General features: G+C 40.6%; 1 protein-coding gene across 4 annotated transcripts in view; it reads left to right on the top strand.

Annotated features, from left to right (window-relative positions):
* The window catches only part of rbm39a (RNA binding motif protein 39a), a 68,889-nt gene extending 47,011 nt beyond the window's left edge, over positions 1-21,878 (top strand). For all 4 annotated transcript variants that reach the window (XM_046318338.1, XM_046318340.1, XM_046318337.1 and 1 more), the window contains 5 exons: positions 20,244-20,330; positions 20,631-20,739; positions 20,908-21,013; positions 21,099-21,177; positions 21,267-21,878. In XM_046318338.1, the coding sequence (XP_046174294.1) occupies positions 20,244-20,330; positions 20,631-20,739; positions 20,908-21,013; positions 21,099-21,177; positions 21,267-21,367 (482 nt within the window). In that variant the 3' untranslated portion in view covers positions 21,368-21,878. The remainder of the gene's footprint in view (positions 1-20,243; positions 20,331-20,630; positions 20,740-20,907; positions 21,014-21,098; positions 21,178-21,266) is intronic.
* The last annotated feature ends 1,469 nt before the right edge of the window (positions 21,879-23,347 follow it).

The raw sequence follows: 23,347 nt of genomic DNA, 5'->3' as shown, positions 1-23,347 counted from the left end.
GCTGCTGAACCAGTGGCTGTGCAGTGTAGGCAGTTCAGGAGGAGAGACAAAGGCTTTTCCTCCAAATATAAAAAAATAAATAATTCTAAATGTAATATCGTGCGTGCGGACTAGCCTATATATTCTGTTCAGTTTGAGAAGGAGAGCGCTTTAGATGGTAAGTAGGACCGGAGGTAAACTTTGATAGCTTGCTACTACTATAATTGATATGATTAAAAACAATGTTTCTTGCTCATGATGTATTTATCAGAGTTATTGACCTCACAATAATCCAGATTCGAGTAACTTACATTGTGGTGCTGAAACTTGAAGTGGCAGCGGGGCGAAATCTAGCGGAAATCGACAGCTCATCAAATCAAATTTTATTGGGCACATACACATATTTAGCAGATGTTATTGCTGGTGTAGGGAAATGCTTGTGTTCTAGCTCCAAAGGTGCAGTAATGTCTAACAATTCACAACAATACACACATCTAAAAGTAAAAGAATGGAATTAAGAAATATATAAATATTAGGACGAGCAATTTCAAGAGGGCATTGAGTAGAATACAGTATATACATATGAAATTAGTAAACATTATTAAAGTGATCAATGATAACATGTCCTATGTACATTGCATTTGGAAAGTATTCAGATCCCTTGACTTTTTCCCAATTTTGTTACGTTACAGCCTTATTATATGACTGTTAGTGATCCCTCTAAATTACATAAAGGGGTGCCCCAATGTTTGATACTCGGCCCACTACTGTTTACAATGTATATCATATACAGTGCCTTCGGAAAGTATTCAGACCCCTTGACTTTTTCCACATTTTGTTACGTTACAGCCTTATTATAAAATTGATTAAATACACAATACCCCAATAGCTATTTTCAGGTCTCTCCAGAGAGGTTGGTTTGGGTTCAAGTCCGGGCTCTGGCTGGGCCACTCAAGGACATTTAGAGACTTGTCCCGAAGACACTCCTGCGTTGTCTTGGCTGTGTGCTTAGGGTCGTTGTACTATTGGAAGGTGAACCTTCGCCCCAGTCTGAGGTCCTGAGTGCTCTGTAGCAGGTTTTCATCAAGGATCTGTCTGTACTTTGCTCCGTTCATCTTTCCCTTGATCCTGACTAGTCCCCCAGTCCCTGCTGCTGAAAAACGCCCCTACAGCATGATGCTGCCTCCACCATACTTCACCGTAGGGATGGTGCCAGGTTTCCTCCAGACGTGACACTTGGCATTCAGGCCAAAGAGTTCAATATTATTTCTCATGGTCTGAGAGTCTTTAGGTGCCTTTTGGCAAACTCCAGGAGGGTTTTCATGCGTCTCTTACTGATGAATGGCTTCCGTCTGGCCACTCTACCATAAAGGCCTGATTGGTAGAGTGCTGCAGAGATGGTTGTTCTTTTGGAATATTCTCCCATCTCCACAGAGGAAGTCTAGAGCTCTGTCAGAGTGACCGTCAGGTTCTTGGTCACGTCCCTGACGAAGGCCCTTCTCCCCTGATTGCTCAGCTTGGCCGGGTGGCCAGCTCGAGGAAGAGTCTTGGTGGTGCTGTCTCTGAGCTCTATGGACAATTCCTTTGACCTCATCGTTTGGTTTTTGCTCTGAGATTTACTGTCAGCTGTGGGACATTATATGTGACCAACTGGCTCAAATCGGTGTTATGTAGAGCTACAAAATGGAATATCATACACTTTATTTTTGAGGAACAATTGGAAAGTAATTCTGCTTTGAAAGTTGATAAACTCGTATAATCACTTTTGAGAAAATGGCCTTTGAATGTTTTGGTACCTACTGGAGAGCTCTCCTTTGTCAACACCCATTCAGCATTGTTTACACCCTTTTAAGCCAGCCCCACCCATCTCTATAAGGATTCACATGTGAGCTCATGTGCTAAACAGTGAGTAGTATAGTAAAGATTAAGACTAAAAGTGGTAAAAGTAGTAGCCTACAATAAGGAAAAATTCCAGGTAAACAAAGTGTCCAGATAAAAATATTTTATAGATATCAGATGACGCTTACCCAGACACACTTGTCTAAATTTGATGGGTCATGTGAAAGAAATGCTTTAACCTCCAGCCACATTTTGCCAAGTGGATGGGTCTCTACATAAGGTGTAAACTGTATAGCCAAATGGGTACTTGCATAGTAGCAATATCAGAAATAGATGGTGTCAATATAAAAATAATAATATACAGTATGTACAAGAACAAAATCAGTGATAGATGAGGTAGTTATATACTTACAGGGGTAAAATGGCTGAGCAGCAGGATAAAGAAAAAATAGTAGCAGCAACGTATGAAATCCAATATTATTGGTCATATACACGTGTTTAGCAGATGTTATTGCGGGTGAAGCGAAATACTTGTGTTTCTAGCTCAGACAGTGCAGTAATATCTAACAATTATATAACATATACCCAATAAACACAAATTTAAGTAAAGGAATGAAATTAAGAGTATATAAATATATGGATGAGCAATATCCGAGCGGCACAGACTAAGATACAGTAGAATAGAATACAGTAGACATAAGAGATGAGTAAAGCAGTATGTAAACATTGTTAAAGTGACTAGTGTTTCATTTATTAAAGTAGCCAGTGTATTCAAGTCTATAGGCAGCATATAGGCGGAAGACTAATGTGATAGTGATGGCAAATGTGCTAGTGATGGCCTAGTGGTGTGTGTGTTAGGAGAGAGTAATTTGAATAGAGGCACTGCAGATAGTGCTGATGACGGGTCCCTCCGAACCACACAAGGGAATCTAATTTTGGAGATCCTGTTTCTGTCCTGCCCATGACATTGGTGCAGGGCATTTGATGTCCAGATCCTCTTCGTTGCAAAACTCCCTGATCTTCTCAAAAACATAACTATGTCTAGCTGTGTCCAGTCCAGGTGGTGCTTGTACAGGCAGATCATCTATGGAAGGATGATCTTGCGCAGCAGCTGAAACCTGGTCCGACTGAGTCGGAACACTCCTTGGTGACAAAAACACCAGGCTCCAGAGCATCGACGCTGTAAAACAGGAAATAACCAAAAAATGTAAGACATTACATCCTTGCGCAACATCAATTCACCTCCCAAATTTAAATAACCTCATACAATGCAATGAAAATTATATTCAGCTGAAGTGCTGGTACTGCTTGAACTGTGGCAGCGGCCTGAAGTACGGAGTCAGGTGTTGTTGCCAGCAATCTCAGGCAGTGTTCACTGGTCTTTCTGAAGTGCTGCTTGATGAGGCCAAAGCACCAGCAAACTTGATGTGGCCTGTGATCAGGAAGTGAAGGTCCAGACTGATGGAGGTTGTGTGTGGTCCGCCAGGCCCAATACCAGAGCACAAACCTGTTCTTGTTTTGGCCACCACAGTTGCGAGGAGTTAAAAAGTAGATGGAACTTAGCGGCAGAAGGATAGTGCACCTGCAAACAACAAAATTACATTAAGTTAATGAAAAGAAAATGTAATGTAAAACGTAATATTATTTTTTATGCATCATTATCATGTTAGTTTCACTTACCTACAAATGTGCAGACCAGCAGCACTGCATACAGAAACATCTTGTAAACTGGAAGTAAAAATGATAACACACAAAATACAGAAATAATGTGAGATCAATAAAAGTAGTGCCAATCATGTTGGAGGTCAATTAAATAATCAAAATGTGTTGTTTATGCTTTACATACCAAGTGTTGTCATCGATTCCTTGTAGAGATGCCACACTGCTGCATTCGTCACATGGGATGGCAGCAGCTTTCCACCAAAGTGTTTGTGTCCTGGGAGGAGAGTCAGGCGTGTTCTACTAATGCTGAAAGATAAATTCCAGATACAAATATTTTGGCATTATTATACAATAGATAGCCGTAATCACCGCCAGACACACCTGGCTAACTTGGTGGGTGATTATCTGGTCGAAGTGGAGTCTTTTGTTTAGACATGCTAGCTAAACAATGAACCATAATCCTAATCCATAGAGTACTATCAAGACAAACCAATTATCATAGCTGGCTAAAGTTAACCAAATTGGTTCAATTTTTTGGCGATGTTTACTGACACACACCAAATTCAAACGGTGTTGAGCGTTCGTAAATTAATCGGTTATTCTACGCTCAGGTACACAGACGAGAGTGCTCTAAAACAGTTGTTGCAGTGACGGTCTATTAAAATGCATACTTGCATACTGGAGTGTTTTGTTTGGCCCTAATGTGTCTGTTACATCTTCTTTTTACCATCACCCACTCTCCTGGCACTACGTCATGTCCCCCCTCGGGTGTTATTCCCCACACCTCTTTTACTTGTATGTAATAGTTAATAGTTAAGCATTGTGTCACTCATAAAGTGAACATCTGCTTTTCTCAAATCTAACGTGCCTGGTAGTGACATGGGTCGACCTGTGACGACCCCAAACAGACTCAACCCTGTGGTTTTGTTATCTGTTGCCCGTATACTAAATAATACAATGCATCCGGCCATGCAATCCCTCCTTGATGCATCTTTGAAAGTCTCTTTCAAAACTTTAATTTGTGCATTCTACCTGCCCTCTCGATCGAGGATGGTACGGGCAGTGTAGTTGCCAGTCTATGTTCAGAAGACAAGCTACGTCCTGACACACTTTTCCTGTGAAATGAGTGCCTTGGTCGGAATCTAATTGTTCCGGAAATCCCCATCTGGGAATGATTTCTCAGTCAGAATTTTAGCTGTGTGTTGTGCAGTTCCTTTTTTTGTAGTGTTGGCTTCAACCCATCATGAGAAATGATCAACAACAACCAGCACATCTTCATGTCCTTTACATTTGGGCAGTGTGATTTTGTTAAGCTGTAGATGTCTGAAAGGTCCTGGTGGGGCAGGCGCTCGTCATGTGTCTGTACTTTCCCTCGGCCCTTGGTGTTGTTTTCCATACAAATGTTGCAATTCGCCACAACATCCTCAGCCTCTTTCAGCACACCAGGATTCCACCATTTGCCCACAAAACAGTGAACTATCTTGTCCACACCAATGTGTGCCAAAGAGTAGATCTGTATCACCAAGTAGGGTAAGAGTGCATTTGGCGCTACACATCTCAGGTTGTATTTCCACACACCTTCTTGATTGAGTTTGCACCCTGCAGCCATCCATTCCCACACTTTATCATTTGGTGCACTGCTTTGGATGTTTATAATGTGTTGCAATGTATCCAAGGTGTATTTCCTAATCAGTTTATGTGACAGCCAAATCATTACCTTTACTCTCGTCTGTAAATATTTTTCCATGTGCTTTCATTTTCAAAATTGCAACTTGTCCAGGTAACTGGAGAACATTCAGTAGAGCCATCACCTCTGGTCCATTCTTCACAGGAACTCCCAGTGATGTCATGAATCCTCAGTTTTTCCATATTTTTCCTAAATCCTGGGTAACGCTCAAAGCATACCTTGAGTCTGTGTAGATATTAGCTGTTTTTCCTTCAGCCGGTTTGCATGCGTCTGTCAAAGCCACCAATTCTGCCACCTGTGCAGGTAACGTGTCTGTCACTATCACATTGTTCACTGTAGTAACTGCCCAGCCTGCCTTCCTCACAGCCCTCTCCACAATGCTTGAACCATCTTTGTAGAACATAAACTCAGGGTTCTCCAACGGATGACTTTTAGTAAACCCATCGGAAAGCTGTTTCATATGTCTTCCCCCCCACTCCTGTTGCTCTCATCTTCTTGCCCGTGTACTGAGGACATATATGTTTTGCATAAGATATGGGCAATACAGTGACTTCGGTGCCCGTATCTACTAAACAATCTACTGCAAAGTTGTTAACCATCATGTTCACATATATTCCATCCGATTTCATATGTACACCAGCTGAGATGGGATGTAAAGAGGGGGTCTGTTAGTTTACCTCCACGACATCCAGCAAACTCCCCTGCTGACTGCTAAGCCGGAGAGAGCTTCATAAATTTGCACATCAGCATTGTCTCATTAGGGCTGTTGTCCTGTGTACATTTTCCCTTTGACAGATCATGCTTCTCCTCGCCATTCCTCATAAATATTTTCTTTTCCAACCTTCTCGATGCCAGAAATCCAGCAATAATGACATACACCAGGTTTCTCTTCTGCTGAACGAATAATGTTGTTGGATTCACTTAGAACCTGCACAACTCTGATGACAGCAGGTTTATTGTGTTGATTGATGTCTCTGTCCAGTTGTGACAGCCTGTCGATGATGTTGCCGTAGTTTTGTTTCTCCCAATCAGTAGTTGTGGAAACAACAGTTTTTTGCAAATCATTGTGTACGGATTGCACCATCTGATGTGTGATTGCCCATTTTTGGAGGAATTGAGTGCATCTTCATCTTCCATGTCAGGTAACCCTCTGTGTCTAACCACCTCTGCTTTGAACCTTTCTTCAAATTCAGCAAATGGTTGTTTCAGTTTTTGGACACATTTGGACCACCAATTGGTGGTTGCATTGGTCAGACCCTTAACTTATTGGTGACAGGGGGCAGTATTTTCACGTCTGGATGAAATGCATGCCCAAATTCAACTGCTTGCTACTCATCCCCAGAAGATAAGATATGCATATTAGTAGTATATTTGGATAGAAAACACTCTGAAGTTTCTAAAACTGTTTGAATCATGTCTGTGAGTATAACAAAACTTATGTAGCAGGCAAAACCCAGAGGACAAACCATTCAGATTCTTTTTTAGGTCACTTTCTTTTCAATGAGTTTATATTGAGAATCCAGATTTCTAAGGGACCTTCTTGCAGTTCCTATTGCTTCCACTGGATGTCAACAGTCTTTAGAAATTGGTTGAGGTTTTTCCTTTGTGTAATGAAGAAGTATGGCCATCTTGGACAAGGATAACTTGAAGTGTACTGTTAGATAGAGACGCGTGACCAGAAAGCTAGCTACTGTTTGTTTTCCTCCTGTATTGAACACAGATCATCCCGTCTTCAATTCTATCAATTATTTACATAAAAAAATAACTAAAGTTGTATTACAAAAGTAGTTTCAAATGTTTTGGCAAAGTTTACAGGTAACTTTTGAGATATTTTGTAGTCACGTTGCTCAAGTTGGAACCGGTGTTTTTCTGGATCAAACGCGCCAAATAAATGGACATTTTGGATATATATCGATGGAATTAATCGAACAAAAGGACCATTTGTGATGTTTATGGGACATATTGGCGTGGCAATTAAAGAAGCTCGTCAAAGGTAAGGCATGAATTATATTTTTATTTCTGCGCTTTGTGTCGCGCCTGCAGGGTTGAAATATGCTTCTCTCTCTTTGTTTACTATGGTGCTATCCTCAGATAATAGCATCGTTTGCTTTTGCCGAAAATACTTTTTGAAATCTGACATGTTGGCTGGATTCACAACAAGTGTAGCTTGTGTCCCACATATCCCAGAGAGGTTAAGGAAATAATGTATGGCTCTCCATCCATCGGCCAGATCTTGCTCTCCACCACCCACAGCTCTATAAAACTTTACGCCATGTTCACGGTTGTTCAAAACAAAGGCTAATAACTGTAACCCATCATAAGGATGTAAACTGTAGAGTTTCTTATCACTTCAAATGGTCCCACGTCTTCATACCCACGTCTCGTGGATGCTTCAAAGTCTTTGACCATTCGTCCAACTGTTTTAGAGATGCTGATTTTATGTGTGATTACTGTCACTGGAGGTCTGTCTTCACTTCCTTTAACAGTCTGTGTTCTGGTTGGCCTAAGACATCGTTCCTCAACGCTGTCAGAATCTGTTGACTCAAAGCCAGGCAGTGCTGACCAGATGCCTGAAACCCGATCTGCCTTGCACAATTCAATGTGAGGGTAGATTGAGGGAACAGAGAACCCACAGGTGGGGTCAAATCTAGCCTTCAATATCGCTTGTTTCATAGTCTGCTAAGCATCATGATCTACTTTTACATAATGATGTTCAGTGGCAAAGGTAATAATGCTCTCAAGAGAGTGGCCTTATGTGAGCTTAGGGAGGAGATAGTTGCTTTTCTCCGCGATTGCCGCCACAAGAAAGCCAACACATACAGAATCTAGCATCAGGAGGATTTCTAAGGGATGTGAAAGATTCAGCAGACTGCTGACATTACACCTCTGGCTAAAATATTACTGTAGCTCTGCTGGAGTCACTTTTATTCATATCTTTGATACCTTCTTGAAATAGAAGATCCTCTCAAGGAATGACGGAGTCCATCCTAATCATCTTGGCTCCTGGACTCTGTCCACGCATTTCAAGGCTGTGTTGATACAATGACTGGTAAATGATCCAAGACCAGCTCAGTTAAACCCTACCATTGTGACAATGAGTCGTCATAATGCTGCATCAAAAGTACATGATCTTAGGGGCATTGGCAAACACAATGTAAGTCGTTTAATTTATGTACCCCTAATTGCACCTAATACATTTGTTTATCCTACAGCTATTGTAAGCAGTAATCATGAGCCTATAAACCAGAGTTACATTGTTAGCACTGAGGCAGTGTGCAATAGTAAGAAGACCACTTAGTGCAGGGTGAGCTGCATAATCACTCCAATGTAAATAACATGAGTAAGTCTACCTCTAATACGCTTCCCAGTAAAGCATTAAAAGCAATCAAGCAACCCAGAAAAGTGCTAAACAAATAGCCCATATTAACATATGTAGCCTAAGAAACAAGGTCCATGAAGTCGATAACTTGCTTGTAACAGATGACATTCATATTCTGACTATCTCTGAAACTCACTTAAGTAATACATTTGATGATACAGTGGTAGCAATACATGGTTATAACATCTACCGAAAAGACAGTAATGCCGACGGTCTATATTCAGAACCACATTCCTGTAAAGCTTAGAGATGATCTAATGTTATATACTGTTGAAGTAATATGGCTACAGGTTCATTTGCCTTACCTAAAGCCCATTCTGGTGGGAAGCTACTATAGACCACCAAGTGCTAACAGTCAGTATCTGGATAATGTGTGTGAAATGCTTGATAATGTATGTGATATCAACAGAAGTATATTTTCTGGGTGATTTAAATATTGACTGGCTAACATCAAGCTGCCCACTCAGGAAAAAACATCAAACTGTAACCATTGCCTGCAACCTGGATCAGGTTGTCAAGTCACCCTACCAGGGTAGTTACAAACAGCACAGGAATTCAATCATCAACATATATTGATCACATTTTTACTAACGCTGCAGGTATTTGCTTTAAAGCAGTATCCAAATCCATAGGATGTAGTGATCACAATATAATAGCCATATCTAGGAAAACCAAAATTCCATAGGCTGGGCCTAATATAGAGAATAAGAGGTCATACAAAAGTTTTGTAGTGATTCATACACTGCTCAAAAAAATAAAAGGAACACTAAAATAACATATCCTAGATCTGAATTAATGAAATATTCTTATTAAATACTTTTTTCTTTACATAGTTGAATGTGCTGACAACAAAATCACAATATAATTATCAATGGAAATCAAATTTATCAACACATGGAGGTCTGGATTTGGAGTCACACTCAAAAGTAAAGTGGAAAACCACACTACAGGAACTGAGAAGTGGTCTGTGGTCACCACCTGCTGAACCACTCCTTTATTGGGGGTGTCTTGCTAATTGCCTATAATTTCCACCTGTTGTCTATTCCATTTGCACAACAGCATGTGAAATTTATTGTCAATCAGTGTTGCTTCCTAAGTGGACAGTTTGATTTCACCAAAGTGTGATTGACTTGGAGTTACATTGTGTTGTTTAAGTGTTCCCTTTATTTTTTTGAGCAGTGTATGTTGATGATGTAAAGAATATTTGCTGGTCTGTGGTGTGTAATGAAGAGCAACCAGACACTGCACTTGACACATTTATGAAACTACTTATTCCAGTTACTAATAAGCACCCACCCATTAAGAAAATGACTGTAAAAATTGTTAAATCCCCTCGGATTGATAAGGACTTGAAAAATGGTATGGTTGAGAGGGATGAGGCAAAATGTATGGCAATTAAGTCTGGCAGCCCAACTGATTGGCAAACGTACTGCAAATTAAGAAATCATGTGACTAAACTAAAAAAAAGAAAGTACTCTATGAAACAAAGATAAATTATATAAAGAATGATAGTAAAAAGCTTTGGGGCATCTTGAATTAAATTTTGGGGGGGAAAGCCAACTCGGCTGCTTCATTCATTGAATCAGATGGCTCATTCATCACAAATCCCACTGATATTACAAACTACTTGAATGCCTTTTTCATTGGCAAGATAAGCAAACTTAGGGATGACATGACAGCAACAAACGCTGACACTACACATCCAAGTATATCTGACCAAATTATGAAAGACAAGAATTGTACTTTTGAATTCCGTAAAGTCAGTGTGGAAGAGGTGAAAAATGATTGTTGTCTATCAACAATGACAAGCCACCAGGGTCTGACAATCTGGATGGAAAATTCCTGAGGATGCTGGCAGACGATTTTGCCACTCCTATTTGCCACATCTTCAATTAACCTTTCTAGGGTAGGGGTTCCGCTAGCGCCCAAGCCTTCCCCATTTCTCCTTCTCACAAAACCAGTCAGATGATGTTCTGAAAGAGCTGCAAAATCTGGACCCCTACAAATCAGCCGGGCTAGACAATCTGGACCCTTTCTTTCTAAAATGATCTGCAGAAATTGTTGCCACCCCTATTACTAGCCTGTTCAACCTCTCTTTTGTGTCGTCCGAGATTCCCAAAGATTGGAAAGCAGCTGCGGTCATCCCCCTCTTCAAAGGGGGGGACACTCTTGACCCAAACTGCTACAGACCTATATCTATCCTACCCTGCCTTTCTAAGGTCTTCGAAAGCCAAGTCAACAAACAGATTACCGACCATTTCGAATCTCACCATATCCTCTCTGCTATGCAATCTGGTTTCAGAGCTGGTCATGGGTGCACCTCAGCCACGTTCAAGGTCCTAAACGTTATCTTAACCGCCATTGATAAGAAATATTACTGTGCAGCCGTATTCATTGATCTGGCCAAGGCTTTCAACTCTGTCAATCATCACATCTCATCGGCAGACTCGACAACCTTGGTTTCTCAAATGATTGCCTCGCCTGGTTTACCAACTACTTCTCTAATAGAGTTCAGTGTGTCAAATTGGAGGGTCTGCTGTCCTGACCTCTAGCAGTCTCTATGGGGGTGCCACAGGGTTCAATTCTTGGACCGACTCTCTTCTCTGTATACATCAATGATGTCGCTCTTGCTGCTGGTGAGTCTCTGATCCACCTCTACGCAGACGACACCATTCTGTATACTTCTGGCCCTTCTTTGGACACTGTGTTAACAACCCTCCAGGCAAGCTTCAATGCCATACAACTCTCCTTCCGTGGCCTCCAATTGCTCTTAAATACAAGTAAAACTAAATGCATGTTCAACCGATCGCTGCCTGCACCTGCTCGCCTGTCCAACATCACTACTCTGGACGGCTCGTGGACAACTACAAATACCTAGGTGTCTGGTTAGACTGTAAACTCTCCTTCCAGACCCACATCAAACATCTCCAATCCAAAGTTAAATCTAGAATTGGCATCCTATTTCGCAACAAAGCATCCTTCACTCATGCTGCCAAACATACCCTTGTAAAACTGACCATCCTACCAATCCTCGACTTTGGCGATGTCATTTACAAAATAGCCTCCAATACCCTACTCAACCAATTGGATGCAGTCTATCACAGTGCAATCCGTTTTGTCACCAAAGCCCCATATACTACCCACCATTGCGACCTGTACGCTCTCGTTGGCTGGCCCACGCTTCATACTCGTCACCAAACCCACTGGCTCCATGTCATCTACAAGACCCTGCTAGGTAAAGTCCCCCCTTATCTCAGCTCGCTGGTCACCATAGCATCACCCACCTGTAGCACGCGCTCCAGCAGGTATATCTCTCTGGTCACCCCCAAAACCAAATCTTTCTTTGGCCGTCTCACCTTCCAGTTCTCTGCTGCCAATGACTGGAACGAACTACAAAAATCTCTGAAACTGGAAACACTTATCTCCCTCACTAGCTTTAAGCACCAACTGTCAGAGCAGCTCACAGATTACTGCACCTGTACATAGCCCAGTTATAATTGAGCCCAAACAACTACATCTTTCCCTACTGTGTTTATTTTTTAAATGTTTTTATTTTGCTCCTTTGCACCCCATTATTTTTATTGCACCCCATTTATTATTCTACTTTGCACATTCTTCCACTGCAAATCTACCATTCCAGTGTTTTACTTGCTATATTGTATTTACTTTGCCACCATGGCCTTTTTTTCCTTTACCTCCCTTATCTCACCTTATTTGCTCACATCGTATATAGACTTGTTTATACTGTATTATTGACTGTATGTTTGTTTTACTCCATGTGTAACTCTGTGTCGTTGTATGTGTCGAACTGCTTTGCTTTATCTTGGCCAGGTCGCAATTGTAAATGAGAACTTGTTCTCGACTTGCCTACATGGTTAAATAAAGGTGAAATAAAATAAAATAAATTAAAAAGGTCACAGTAATTAGGCTTCTCCAAGCTCATATGCTGCTGATTTTCACTAGTAGCCTTCCAAACTTGCTAACTGATTGGTACTCAGCACTCTATTGTCCCTCTTATCACTCTGACATCAATGCAATTGTAATCAAACACTTCATGAGAGCCCATGAGCTCATGTTGCGCAAAATGTCTATAGTCTATGCAATTGCCTCTGTTAAAAATAACCACCCTTGGCCTTGATGACAGCTTTGCACACTCTTGGCATTCTCTCAACCAACTTGATGGAGTTCCCACATATGCAGAGCACTTGTTGGCTGCTTTTCCTTCACTCTGCGGTTCGACTCATCACAAATCATCTCAATTTGGTTGAGGTCGGGGAATTGTGGGGGCCAGGTCATCTGATGCAGCACTCCATCACTCTCTTTCTTGGTCAAATGCACAGCCTGGAGGTGTGTTGGGTCATTGTCCTGTTGAAAAAAATGATATGCCATCCCATCTGGTTTGGGATTAGTGGGACTATCACTGCAGAATGCTATGGTAGCCATGCTGCTTAAGTGTGCATTGAATTCTAAATAAATCACAGACAGCGTCACCAGAAAAGCACCCCCACACCATAACACCACCTCCTCCATGCTTTACGATGGGAAATACACATGCAGAGATAATCTGTTCACCCACACCGCGTCTCACAAAGACACAGCGGTTGTAACCAAAAATCTCCAATTTGGACACTATACCAAAGAACACATTTCCACCGGTCTAATGTCCATTGCTCGTGTTTCTTGGACCAAGGAAGTCTCTTAACCTCTTCAACCTATGGGGGCGCTATGTCATTATTGGGTTAAAAAAACGTGCCCGTTTTAAGCGCAATATTTTGTCACGAAAGATGCTCGACTATGCATATAATTGGCAGCTTTGGAAAGAAAACACTCTGACGTTTTCAAAACTGCAAAGATATTATCTGTGAGTGCCCCAGAACTGTTGCTACAGGCGAAACCAAGATGAAACATCAAACAGGAAATGAGCTGAATTTTTGAAGCTCTGTTTTACTATCGTCTCCTTATATGGCTGTGAATGTGCTGTGAACGAGCTTATGCTCTCTGCTGTTCGTCCAAGATGTCTGCAGCATTGTGACGTATTTGTAGGCATATCATTGGAAGATTGGCCATAAGAGACTACATTTGCCAGGTGTCCGCCAGGTGTCCGCCTGGTGTCCTTTGTCTAAATTGGTGCGCAATTCTCAGTAGCACTCATTTTACCATGCGATACAGGAGAAGCACACTTCCAGGAATGATACATCATTGAAGAGATATGTAGAAAAACACCTTGAGGATTGATTCTAAACAACGTTTGCCATGTTTCAGTCGATATTATAGAGTTATTTCGGAAAAAGTTTGGTGTTTTTATAACTGAATTTTCTGGGTTTTTTGGTAGCCAAACATGACGCAGAAAACGGACCGATTTCTCCTGCACAAATAATCTTTCAGGAAAACTGAAGATTTGCTATCTAACTGAGAGTCTCCTCATTGAAAACATCCGAAGTTCTTCAAAGGTAAATGATTTATTGAATGTTTTTGCTGGTTTTTGTGAAAATGTTGCCTGGTAATGCTAATGCATATTTAAAAAAAAATCTGAGATGGCAGTGTTGTTAACAAAAGGCTAAGCATGAGAGCTAGCATATTGATTTCATTTCATTTGCGATTTTCATGAATAGTTAACGTTGCGTTATGGTAATGGGCTTGAGGCTGTAGTCATGATCCCGGATCCGGGTTGGCTCGACGCAAGAAGTTAATATTGGTGTTCTTTAGTTGTGGTTTCTTTGCAGCAATTCGACCATGAAGGCCTAATTCACACAGTCTCCTCTGAACAGTTGACGTGTAGATGTGTCTGTTACTTGAACTCTGTTAAGCATTTATTTGGGATGTAATTTCTGAGGCTGGCAATGCTCATGAACGTATCCTCTACAGCAGAGGTAACTCTGGGTCTTCCATTTCTGTGGCGGTCCTCATGAGAGCCAGTTTCATCGTAGCGCTTAATGGTTATTGCGACTGCACTTGAAGAAACTTTCAAAGTTCTTGACATTTTCCATATTAACTGACCTTCGTGTCTTAAAGTAATGATGGACTGTCATTTCTCTTTGCTTATTTGAGCTGTTCTTGCCATAATATGGACTTGGTCTTTTACCAAATAGGGCTTCTGTATACCATACCTACCTTGTCACAACACAACTGATTGTCTCAAACGCATTAAGACGGAAAGAAATTCAACTAAATATTTTTAAGAAGGCACACATGTTAATTGAAATGCATTCCAGGTGACTACCCCATGAAGCTGGTTGAGAGAATACCAAGAGTGCAAATCTGTCATCAAGGCAAAGGGTGGCTATATGAAGAATCTCAAATATAAAATATATTTAGATTTGTTTAACATTTTGGTTACTACATGATTCCATGTGTGTTATTTCATAGTTTTGATCAAGGTACCACATTCATCTGTACAAACAATAGTACGCAAGTATAAACACAGTGGGACCACGCAGCCGTCATACCGCTCAGGAAGGAGACGCGTTCTCTGCGAAAAAGTGCAAATCAATCCCAGAACAACAGCAAAGGACCTGGTGAAGATGCTGGAGGAAACAGGTACAAAAGTACCTATATCCACAGTAAAACGAGTCCGATATTGACATAACCTGAAAGGCCACTCAGCAAGGAAGAAGCCACTACTGCCCCAAGACCTCCATAAGAAAGCCAGACTACGGTTTGCAACTGCTCATGGGGATGAAGATTGTACAATTTGGAGAAATGTCCTCTGGTCTGATGAAACAAAAATAGAACTGTTTGGCCATAATGACCATCATTATGTTTGGAGGAAAAAGGGGGAGGCTTGCAAGCCGAAGAACACCATCCCAACCGTGAAGCACGGGGGTGGCAGCATCATGTTGTTGGGGTGCTTTGCTGCTGGATGAACTGGTGCACTTCACAAAATAGATGGCATCATAAGGGAGGAAAAGTATGTGGATATATTGAAGTAACACCTCAAGACATCAGTCAGGAAGTTAAAGCTTGGTAGCAAATGGGACAATGCCATATGGACAATGCCCCCAGGCATACTTCCAAAGTTGTGGCAAAATGGCTTAAGGAGAACAAAGTCAAGGTATTGGAGTGGCCATCACAAAGCCCTGACCTCAATCCCATAGAACATTTGTGGGCAGAACTGAAAAAGTGTGTGCAAGCCAGGAGGCCTACAAACCTGACTGAGTTACACCAGCTCTGTCAGGAGGAATGGGCCAAAATTCAGCCAACTTCTTGTGGGAAGCTTGTGGAAGGCTACTCAAAACGTTTGACCCAAGTTAAACCATTTAAAGGCAATGCTACCAAATACTAATTGAGTGTATGTAAACCTCTGACCCAGTGGGAATGTGATGAAAGAAATACAGCTGAAATAAGTCATTCTCTCTACTATTATTCTGAAATTTCACATTCTTAAAATAAAGTGGTGACCCTAACCGACCTAGACAGGGAATTTTTATGTGGATTTAAATGTCAGGAATTGTGAATAACTGAGTTTAAATGTATTTGGCTAAGGTGTATGTAAACTTCCGACTTCAACTGTAGATATTCAAGTTTTATTTTGTCTGGTTTAGCATCCCAGATGATTTGAAAAATGTATCATCAGGAGTAGGCAGCGCCATAAATAATTGAGTAAACTGAGCTATGACTAAGGAGTTAATCAGGGCAATGATTCCATCACAGAAAGGTATTTAACTCTCCATGGACACCTTTGTTTTTAAGCCTTGCATTTCAAATTCTCTAATGTTGTTATTGGACCTGATTTTAATAGCTAGCATTTCAATGGCGGCAGGGTAGCCTAGTGGTTAGAGCGTTGGGACTAGTAACCGCAAGTTAAAATCCCCGAGCTGACAAGGTACAAATCTGTCGTTCTGCCCCTGAACAGGCAGTTAACCCACTGTTCCTAGGCCGTCATTGAAAATAAGTAGTAAAATAGTAAAATAAAGGTAAAAAATAATGGTAAAATACAAATAAAAATGGCCATAAAAAACAGATACGGTGACAGCGGACACCCTTGTTTAACTCCTCTTGACAATTCAAAACTCTCTGAGAAGTAGCCATTATTTACTATTTTATACCTGAGGTTACCATACATTTTTTTTTACCCATTTTATAAGAGAATTACCTCCATTTAAAAAATCCAAGCATTTATAAATAAAACCCAGTCTTACTTTATCAAATGCCATTTCAAAATCCTCTATACATACCAGGCCTGGCTCCTTAGATGTTTCATTATGTTCTATTATTTCTGGTAGTTATTGTATATTATCTTCAATGTATTGTCCATGTAAAACCTGTCTGATCAGGGTGAACAATACCTGGTAAAACCCCTTTTTAATTCTGTGTGCTATGCATTTCGTTAGTATTTTTGCATCACAACATTGAAGTGTGAGGGGCCTTCAGATTTGTAGATAGACTGGGTCCTTATATTTGCCATCTGGGTCTTGTTTTATTTATAGAGAAATCAGACCTTCCTGCTGAGTACCTGACAGACTAATCCATATTTTATCACCATCAGAATTACCTTTAACATCATTGAGATGTTATCCCAGCATTTCCATAGCAATTGACATTTCACATGATCATGAAAGAGACCTTGCATTACTCAAGAGATGGCTTCACTACTTACATCAGCTGATATCTCAAAGTGCTGTACAGAAACCCAGCCTAAAACCCCAAACAGCAAGCAATGCAGAGGTAGAAGCACAGTGGCTAGGAAAACTCCCTGAAAGGCCAAAACCTAGGAAGATACCTAGAGGAACCAGGCTATGGCCAGTCCTCTTCTGGCTGTGCCGGGTGGAGTACAAATGTATTCCCTACAATATGTTATTATTCCCCAATGCCCCTATTCTGATATCTTCCCCTTGCTTGTTGTAAATATATATAAGCTTGTAGACAAATGCATAAAAAAGATAGGCAAACAATAAACACATTAAATTATAAAACAGTTCTCGACAATAGAGAGAAGAGAAAAGAGAGAGCGAGATCAGGTGTGTATGTATAAGTCTGTATGTGTAAGCAAGCATGTAACTGAGTGTGTGTGTGTTCATATCCACTTAATAATGTTCATATATTTTTACTATTCCCATACTTTCTTTTTTTCGTAACCTGAAGTCCCTGTAGAATTTAGTACAGCCATGGTGTTATGGAGCTGTCTCGGAATAGCTGTCCATCTATAAAGAGTTTGTCCACAATGAGAAAGGCATGCTTAGCCTTCTCCCATTGTTGCCTTTGTACCGGATACAGTCTCTCATGATGTTCGATTATCTCCCTTGGAAATTGGTCATTGAGACAAAAATGTGGTCCCTTTAAGCTCCCTTCCCCTGCTTTTGATCAGCTCCTTTTGTTGGTAGTGTTCAAATTTTGCGATGATCGGTCGGGGACCCTTGGTCTTGTTGCTCCGAGCTCCAAGTCTGTACTCGGTGGAAAGCCACCTTGTTTCAAGTCTCTATAGGAAGTTTCAAGGCTGATTGCATGAATTCTCTGATCCTGCCCCTCTGGATTATTGGATGCGTCCTCAGGAATCCCAGAAAAAAAATATTTTCAAGCATGCTACGACTTTGATTGTCTAGCGACTCCTTCATTAGCCTGTTTTCCTTGAGTAGACAATCCATGTTGGAATCGTGGATTTTTTACCTTGGCTGTGAGTGCCTTGTTTTCTCCTTGGAGCGTGAGAATTTCACTCTGGCTGAACTCCAAACACCCCCTCAGCCCTGCTACCTCCTCATACAACTTTTCCAGTGTTGCATGGATTCCAGCCAGAGCACTAGCCTCTACTTCAACGGGAAGTAAATCATCCTTGTCTGTAGATAAATCTGTTTTTCTTTTTTTTGCCAGGTTAAAGTTATTTTGTGAGGTAGTCAGATCTTTCCATGATGGGAGTATGTTGTTCCTCCATAGCGTAAAGCTGTTGGTTCTCGTCGATTTTCCTCAGGATCTCCTTAGTATCCAGATTGGCTCTTTACTGCAACCAGTTGTTTTACGAAAGATAACAATGAGTCTTTCCCATGACGACGACAGGTGCCTGTAGTACAGCCAGCTATCACTTGCGGTATTCACGCAAAATAATGGAACACAAACTTGCAGTCCCAGCCGTAAACGCTAACCACGTCGTGAAAACCTTAGCAACAAAATTTTAATTCTGATTAAAATCGATTTAATGAAACAATTTTAGTATAAACAACAAACCGAGTGTAGACAGTACAATGTTCTGTTGCGCACTCTGATGACATATCTGATGACGTATATCCATCTCTAAAAATACCCAGATCATTTACAGGTGATGCTCAAAGATGATCTGGGCTTTATAATTCTCTAATGTACATGTCCTCTTGCTTAGTTGTGCACCGGGGCCTCCCACTCCTCTTTCAATTCTGGTTATAGCCCGTTTGCGCTGTTCTGTGAAGGGAGTAGTAAACAGCATTGTACGAGATCTTCAGTTTCTTAGCAGTTTCTCGCATGGAATAGACTTCCTTTCTCAGAACAAGAATAGATTGACGAGTTTCAGAAGAAAGTTATTTGTTTCTGGCCATTTTGAGCCTGTAATCGAACCAACAATTGCTGATGCTCCAGATACTCAACTAGTCTAAAGAAGGTCAGTTTTATTGCTTCTTTTAATTAGCACAACCATTTTCAGCTGTGCTGTCATAATTGCAAAAGGGTTTTCTAATGATCAATTAGCCTTTTATAATGATAAACGTGGATTAGCTAACAGAACTTGCCATTGGAACACAGGAGTGATGGTTGCTGATAATGGGCCTCTGTACGCTTATGTGGATATTCAATACAAAAATCTGCCATTTCCAGCTACAATAGTTATTTACAACATTAACAAAGTCTACACTGTATTTCTGATCAATTTGATGTTATCTTAGTGGGAAAAAATGTTATTTTCTTTCAAAAACAAGGACATTTCTAAGTGACCCCAAACTTTTGAACAGTAGTGTATGTGGATACCAAAATATGTTTCAATTTCAATAGTTTTCTGCAAGAAATTGTGCATTATTTGAAAAAAGTGCAAGAGTGCCAATATCTTTTCAACAGAAAATAAATCTTGTCTCGGTCAGATTTGAGTTGAGCTAGCTAGCCCAGTTTGAATGCAAATCTGAGGTTCAGTAATTTTGGGCTGGTTTCTAAGGTTATTTTGGTGTGGCAGGTATCCTAGTGGTTAGAGCTTTGGGCCAGTAACCGTGCGGTTGCTGGATCGAATCCCAGAGCTGAAGAGGTAAAAATGTGTCATTCTGCACCTGAACAAGGCAGTTAACCCACTGTTACCCCAGTAGGCACTCATTGTAAATAAGAATTTGTTCTTAACTGACTTGCCTAGTTCAATGAAGGTTAAAAAATATGAATAATGTTTTCCGTTTTTGCCTGTTGGCTCTCCAAAGTTCCCAATTTCTTTGGGTTTGATTGTGCAGCTGCCATAACTGCAAGCTGGCCCAAATATATTAAATTGTGTCAGCTGAGCTCATAGTGGAACTCATCATTCATTACGTTATTCAGGATGTGCAACACTAAATCTGGTGGGAATACTGACCCGACAGGGGAAATGAATGGAGCGGTTTCCAGGCAGGCTGGTGGTGCAAAATTATCACAGATGAATCACGTTGGCAACTTATTATAGCTTTTGATCATTAAAAAATACTAAAAGCTACATAATTCAGCTTTAAGAACCGTATCATAAAGTGTGAACAAGGACGAATGTCAAGCCCAATGTCTTCTGTCTTTCAGGCACGGGACTGCAGATTCCCCCAGCAGCACAGCAAGCCCTGCAGATGGGTGGGGCCATTGCTATTGGTGCCATGGCTGCTGTATCAGGTAATAAAATGATGATTAATTGGACAAGCCTATCTGACTGCCATTATTGCTTTTCTCTGAGCTATTTGGAAAATGCTAATATCATCCAGCATTGATCAAATCTGTTGGTTTGCAAGTAAGACACTGATTGGTTGATTTGGTGTGAGGAGCTGGTCTGTTGTGAGACTCGTGTCAGAATTAGGCTGGATTGAACATAAATAAATAATAAGGAACATTAATAAATGTAACATTTCTAGCACATAGTTTAGTTATTTTAATGTGATATGATGCATTTGTACACTTTTTTCTAAAAACTTTTAGCTGCCATGAATCCTGCCATGAATATGAACATGAATACAGCTATGAACCTACCCTCACAGCCACTTGCTACACACTGTTTCCAGCTGTCTAACATGTTCAACCCTCGGTCGTAAGTATTTAACATTTAATCAAGTTGTTCAATCTAGCATATTCGTATCCCAAGGAGGCCAGCGGATGAAAGTACACAAACTTAAGACTTAAGATGTTATTTGTTCCCATAGACTGGTTCCCAATCACTAGTCCTTTGTGGGTGATAATTTCCCATCTGATTTTACAGTGAAGATAACCCAGGCTGGGATGTTGACATTCAGCATGATGTCATTGAGGAATGCAACAAACATGGAGGAGTTGTGCACATATATGTTGACAAGAATTCCACTGAAGTAAGACTTTTAAGTGTATTTGAATGGTTTTGAAATGGTTGCTGTCTTAAATAGCAACTCAATAAAGTTGTTATAATTTTTTTAGGGCAACGTGTATGTGAAATGTCCATCCGTTCCTGCTGCCATGGCTGCAGTAAACGCATTACATGGTCGATATTTTGCAGGTAAGAGGGACTGACTATTGACGCAGTCATTTAAAAATATATATGTTTTTTTCTAAACTGTCATAATATCCTTAACATTTTCTTCACAGGTAAAATGATCACAGCGGCATACGTCCCTCTCCCAACATATCACAACCTTTTCCCTGACTCTGTGAAGGCTACCCAGCTCCTGATCCCTCTTGCTCACTGATGATCTCTCACAGCAAGACACGAAAAACCCAGATTGGTGGGACACTGTATAATAGATTTTTTCCCCCTTCAATTTTCTCTCTTTAAAAGTTTGACATTTTACAGCCTGTGGTCGTTTTTTTAATTCCTGCAAGTTATGGCAGTATGTTTTTATTTTATGTTAGTAGCTGAAGTAAAATCTTCTTTTTTTTGGCTTTCCATATGCAAAAAATAATCATAGCTTTACTTGCATAGCCACGTCCAAACATGTGTTGGGCATTGAGGGTGGAGTGTCAGCCAGTCTAAGAGTTTATTGGTTAATCTGGACAATTTACCATTTTATATTTTGTGAAGCTTATTCTTGTTCATACATTCTTGTGCTTGAAAGCTTTGATGGGCATGTTTTCCCTGATGAAGTGTACAACTTACAGTTGAAATCGGAAGTTTACATACACTTAGATTGGAGTCATTAAAACTTGTTTTTCAACCACTCCACAAATTTCTTGTTAACAAATGTAAAAACTATAGACCTCCACAAGTCTGGTTCATATTTGGGAGCAATTTCCAAATGCCTGAAGGTAACACGTTAATCTGTACAAACAATAGTACGCAAGTATAAACACCATGGGACCACGTAGCCATCATACCGCTCAGGAAGGAGACGCGTTCTGTCTCCTAGACCTGAACGTACTTTGGTGTGAAAAGTGCAAATCAATCCCAGAACAACACCAAAGGACCTTGTGAAGATGCTGGAGGAAACGGGTACACAAATATCCACAGTAAAACGAGTCCTATATCGACATAACATGAAAGGCTGCTCAGCTAGGAAGAAGCCACTGTTCCAAAACCGCCATTGAAAAGCCAGACTACGGTTTGCAACTGCACATGGGGACAAAGATCATACATTTTGTAGAAATGTCCTCTGGTCTGATGAAGCAAAAATAGAACTGTTAGACCTTAATGAGTATCGTTATGTTTGGAGAACAAAAGGGGGAGGCTTGCAAGCCGAAGAACACCATCCCAACTGTGAAGCACGGGGGTGGCAGCATCATGTTGTGGGGGTGCTTTGCTACAGGAGGGTCTTGTGCACTTCACAAAATAGATGGCACAATGAGGTAGGAAAAGTATGTGGATATATTGAAGCAACATTTCAAGACATCAGTCAGGAAGTTAATGATTGGATGCAAATGGGTCTTCCAAATGGACAATGACCCCAAGCATACTTCCAAAGTTGTGGCAAAATGGCTTAAGTACAACAAAGTATTGGAGTGGCCATCACAAAGCCCTGAACTCAACCTTATAGAAAATTTGTGGGCAGAACTGAAAAGGCGTGTGTGAGCAAGGAGAACTGCAAACCTGACTCCGTTACACCAGCTCTGTCAGGAGTAATGGGCCAAAATTCACCCAACTTCTTGTGGGAAGCTTGTGGGAGGCTACCTGAAACGTTTGACCCAAGTTAAACCATTTAAAGGCAATGCTACCAAATACTAATTGAGTGTATGTAAACTTCTCACCCACTGGGAATGTGATGAAAGAAATAAAGCTGAAATAAATCATTCTCTCTACTATTATTCTGACATTTCACATTCTTAAAATAAAGTGATCATAACTTACCTAAAACAGGGAATTTTTACTCGGATTAAATGTCAGTAATTGTATAAACTGAGTTTAAAGGTATTTGGCTAAGGTGTATGTAAACTTCCAACTTCAACTGTAGATACCCAGACATAAGAAAAGAGGATGTTGAATCTTTTTGAAAAGCAAAAATAAAATTCAAACATTGCAGTTTCGTTTATACATCAGAATATTTTTGGCCATTGTGGAGAGGTTGGAGTCTGTTTGATTGAGCTCCATGAGCTCTTGAAACGTAATGACTGATTTCATTTGTGGTCGTTTAGAGTATATGTTTACTAATCAAGATTAGATTTTATAAAGACCTTGATTAAAATGTATTTTAGTTACACTCAAGTAGTTTCTTTCCTTGCTCAATACTGTCTGTAGC

The sequence above is a fragment of the Oncorhynchus gorbuscha genome, linkage group LG21 (genome assembly GCF_021184085.1).
Source record: "Oncorhynchus gorbuscha isolate QuinsamMale2020 ecotype Even-year linkage group LG21, OgorEven_v1.0, whole genome shotgun sequence".
In the NCBI taxonomy this organism is placed as follows: Eukaryota; Metazoa; Chordata; class Actinopteri; order Salmoniformes; family Salmonidae; genus Oncorhynchus; species Oncorhynchus gorbuscha.
Note: the sequence above shows the minus strand (reverse complement) of the source record. Positions and strands in the feature narration are given on the sequence as shown.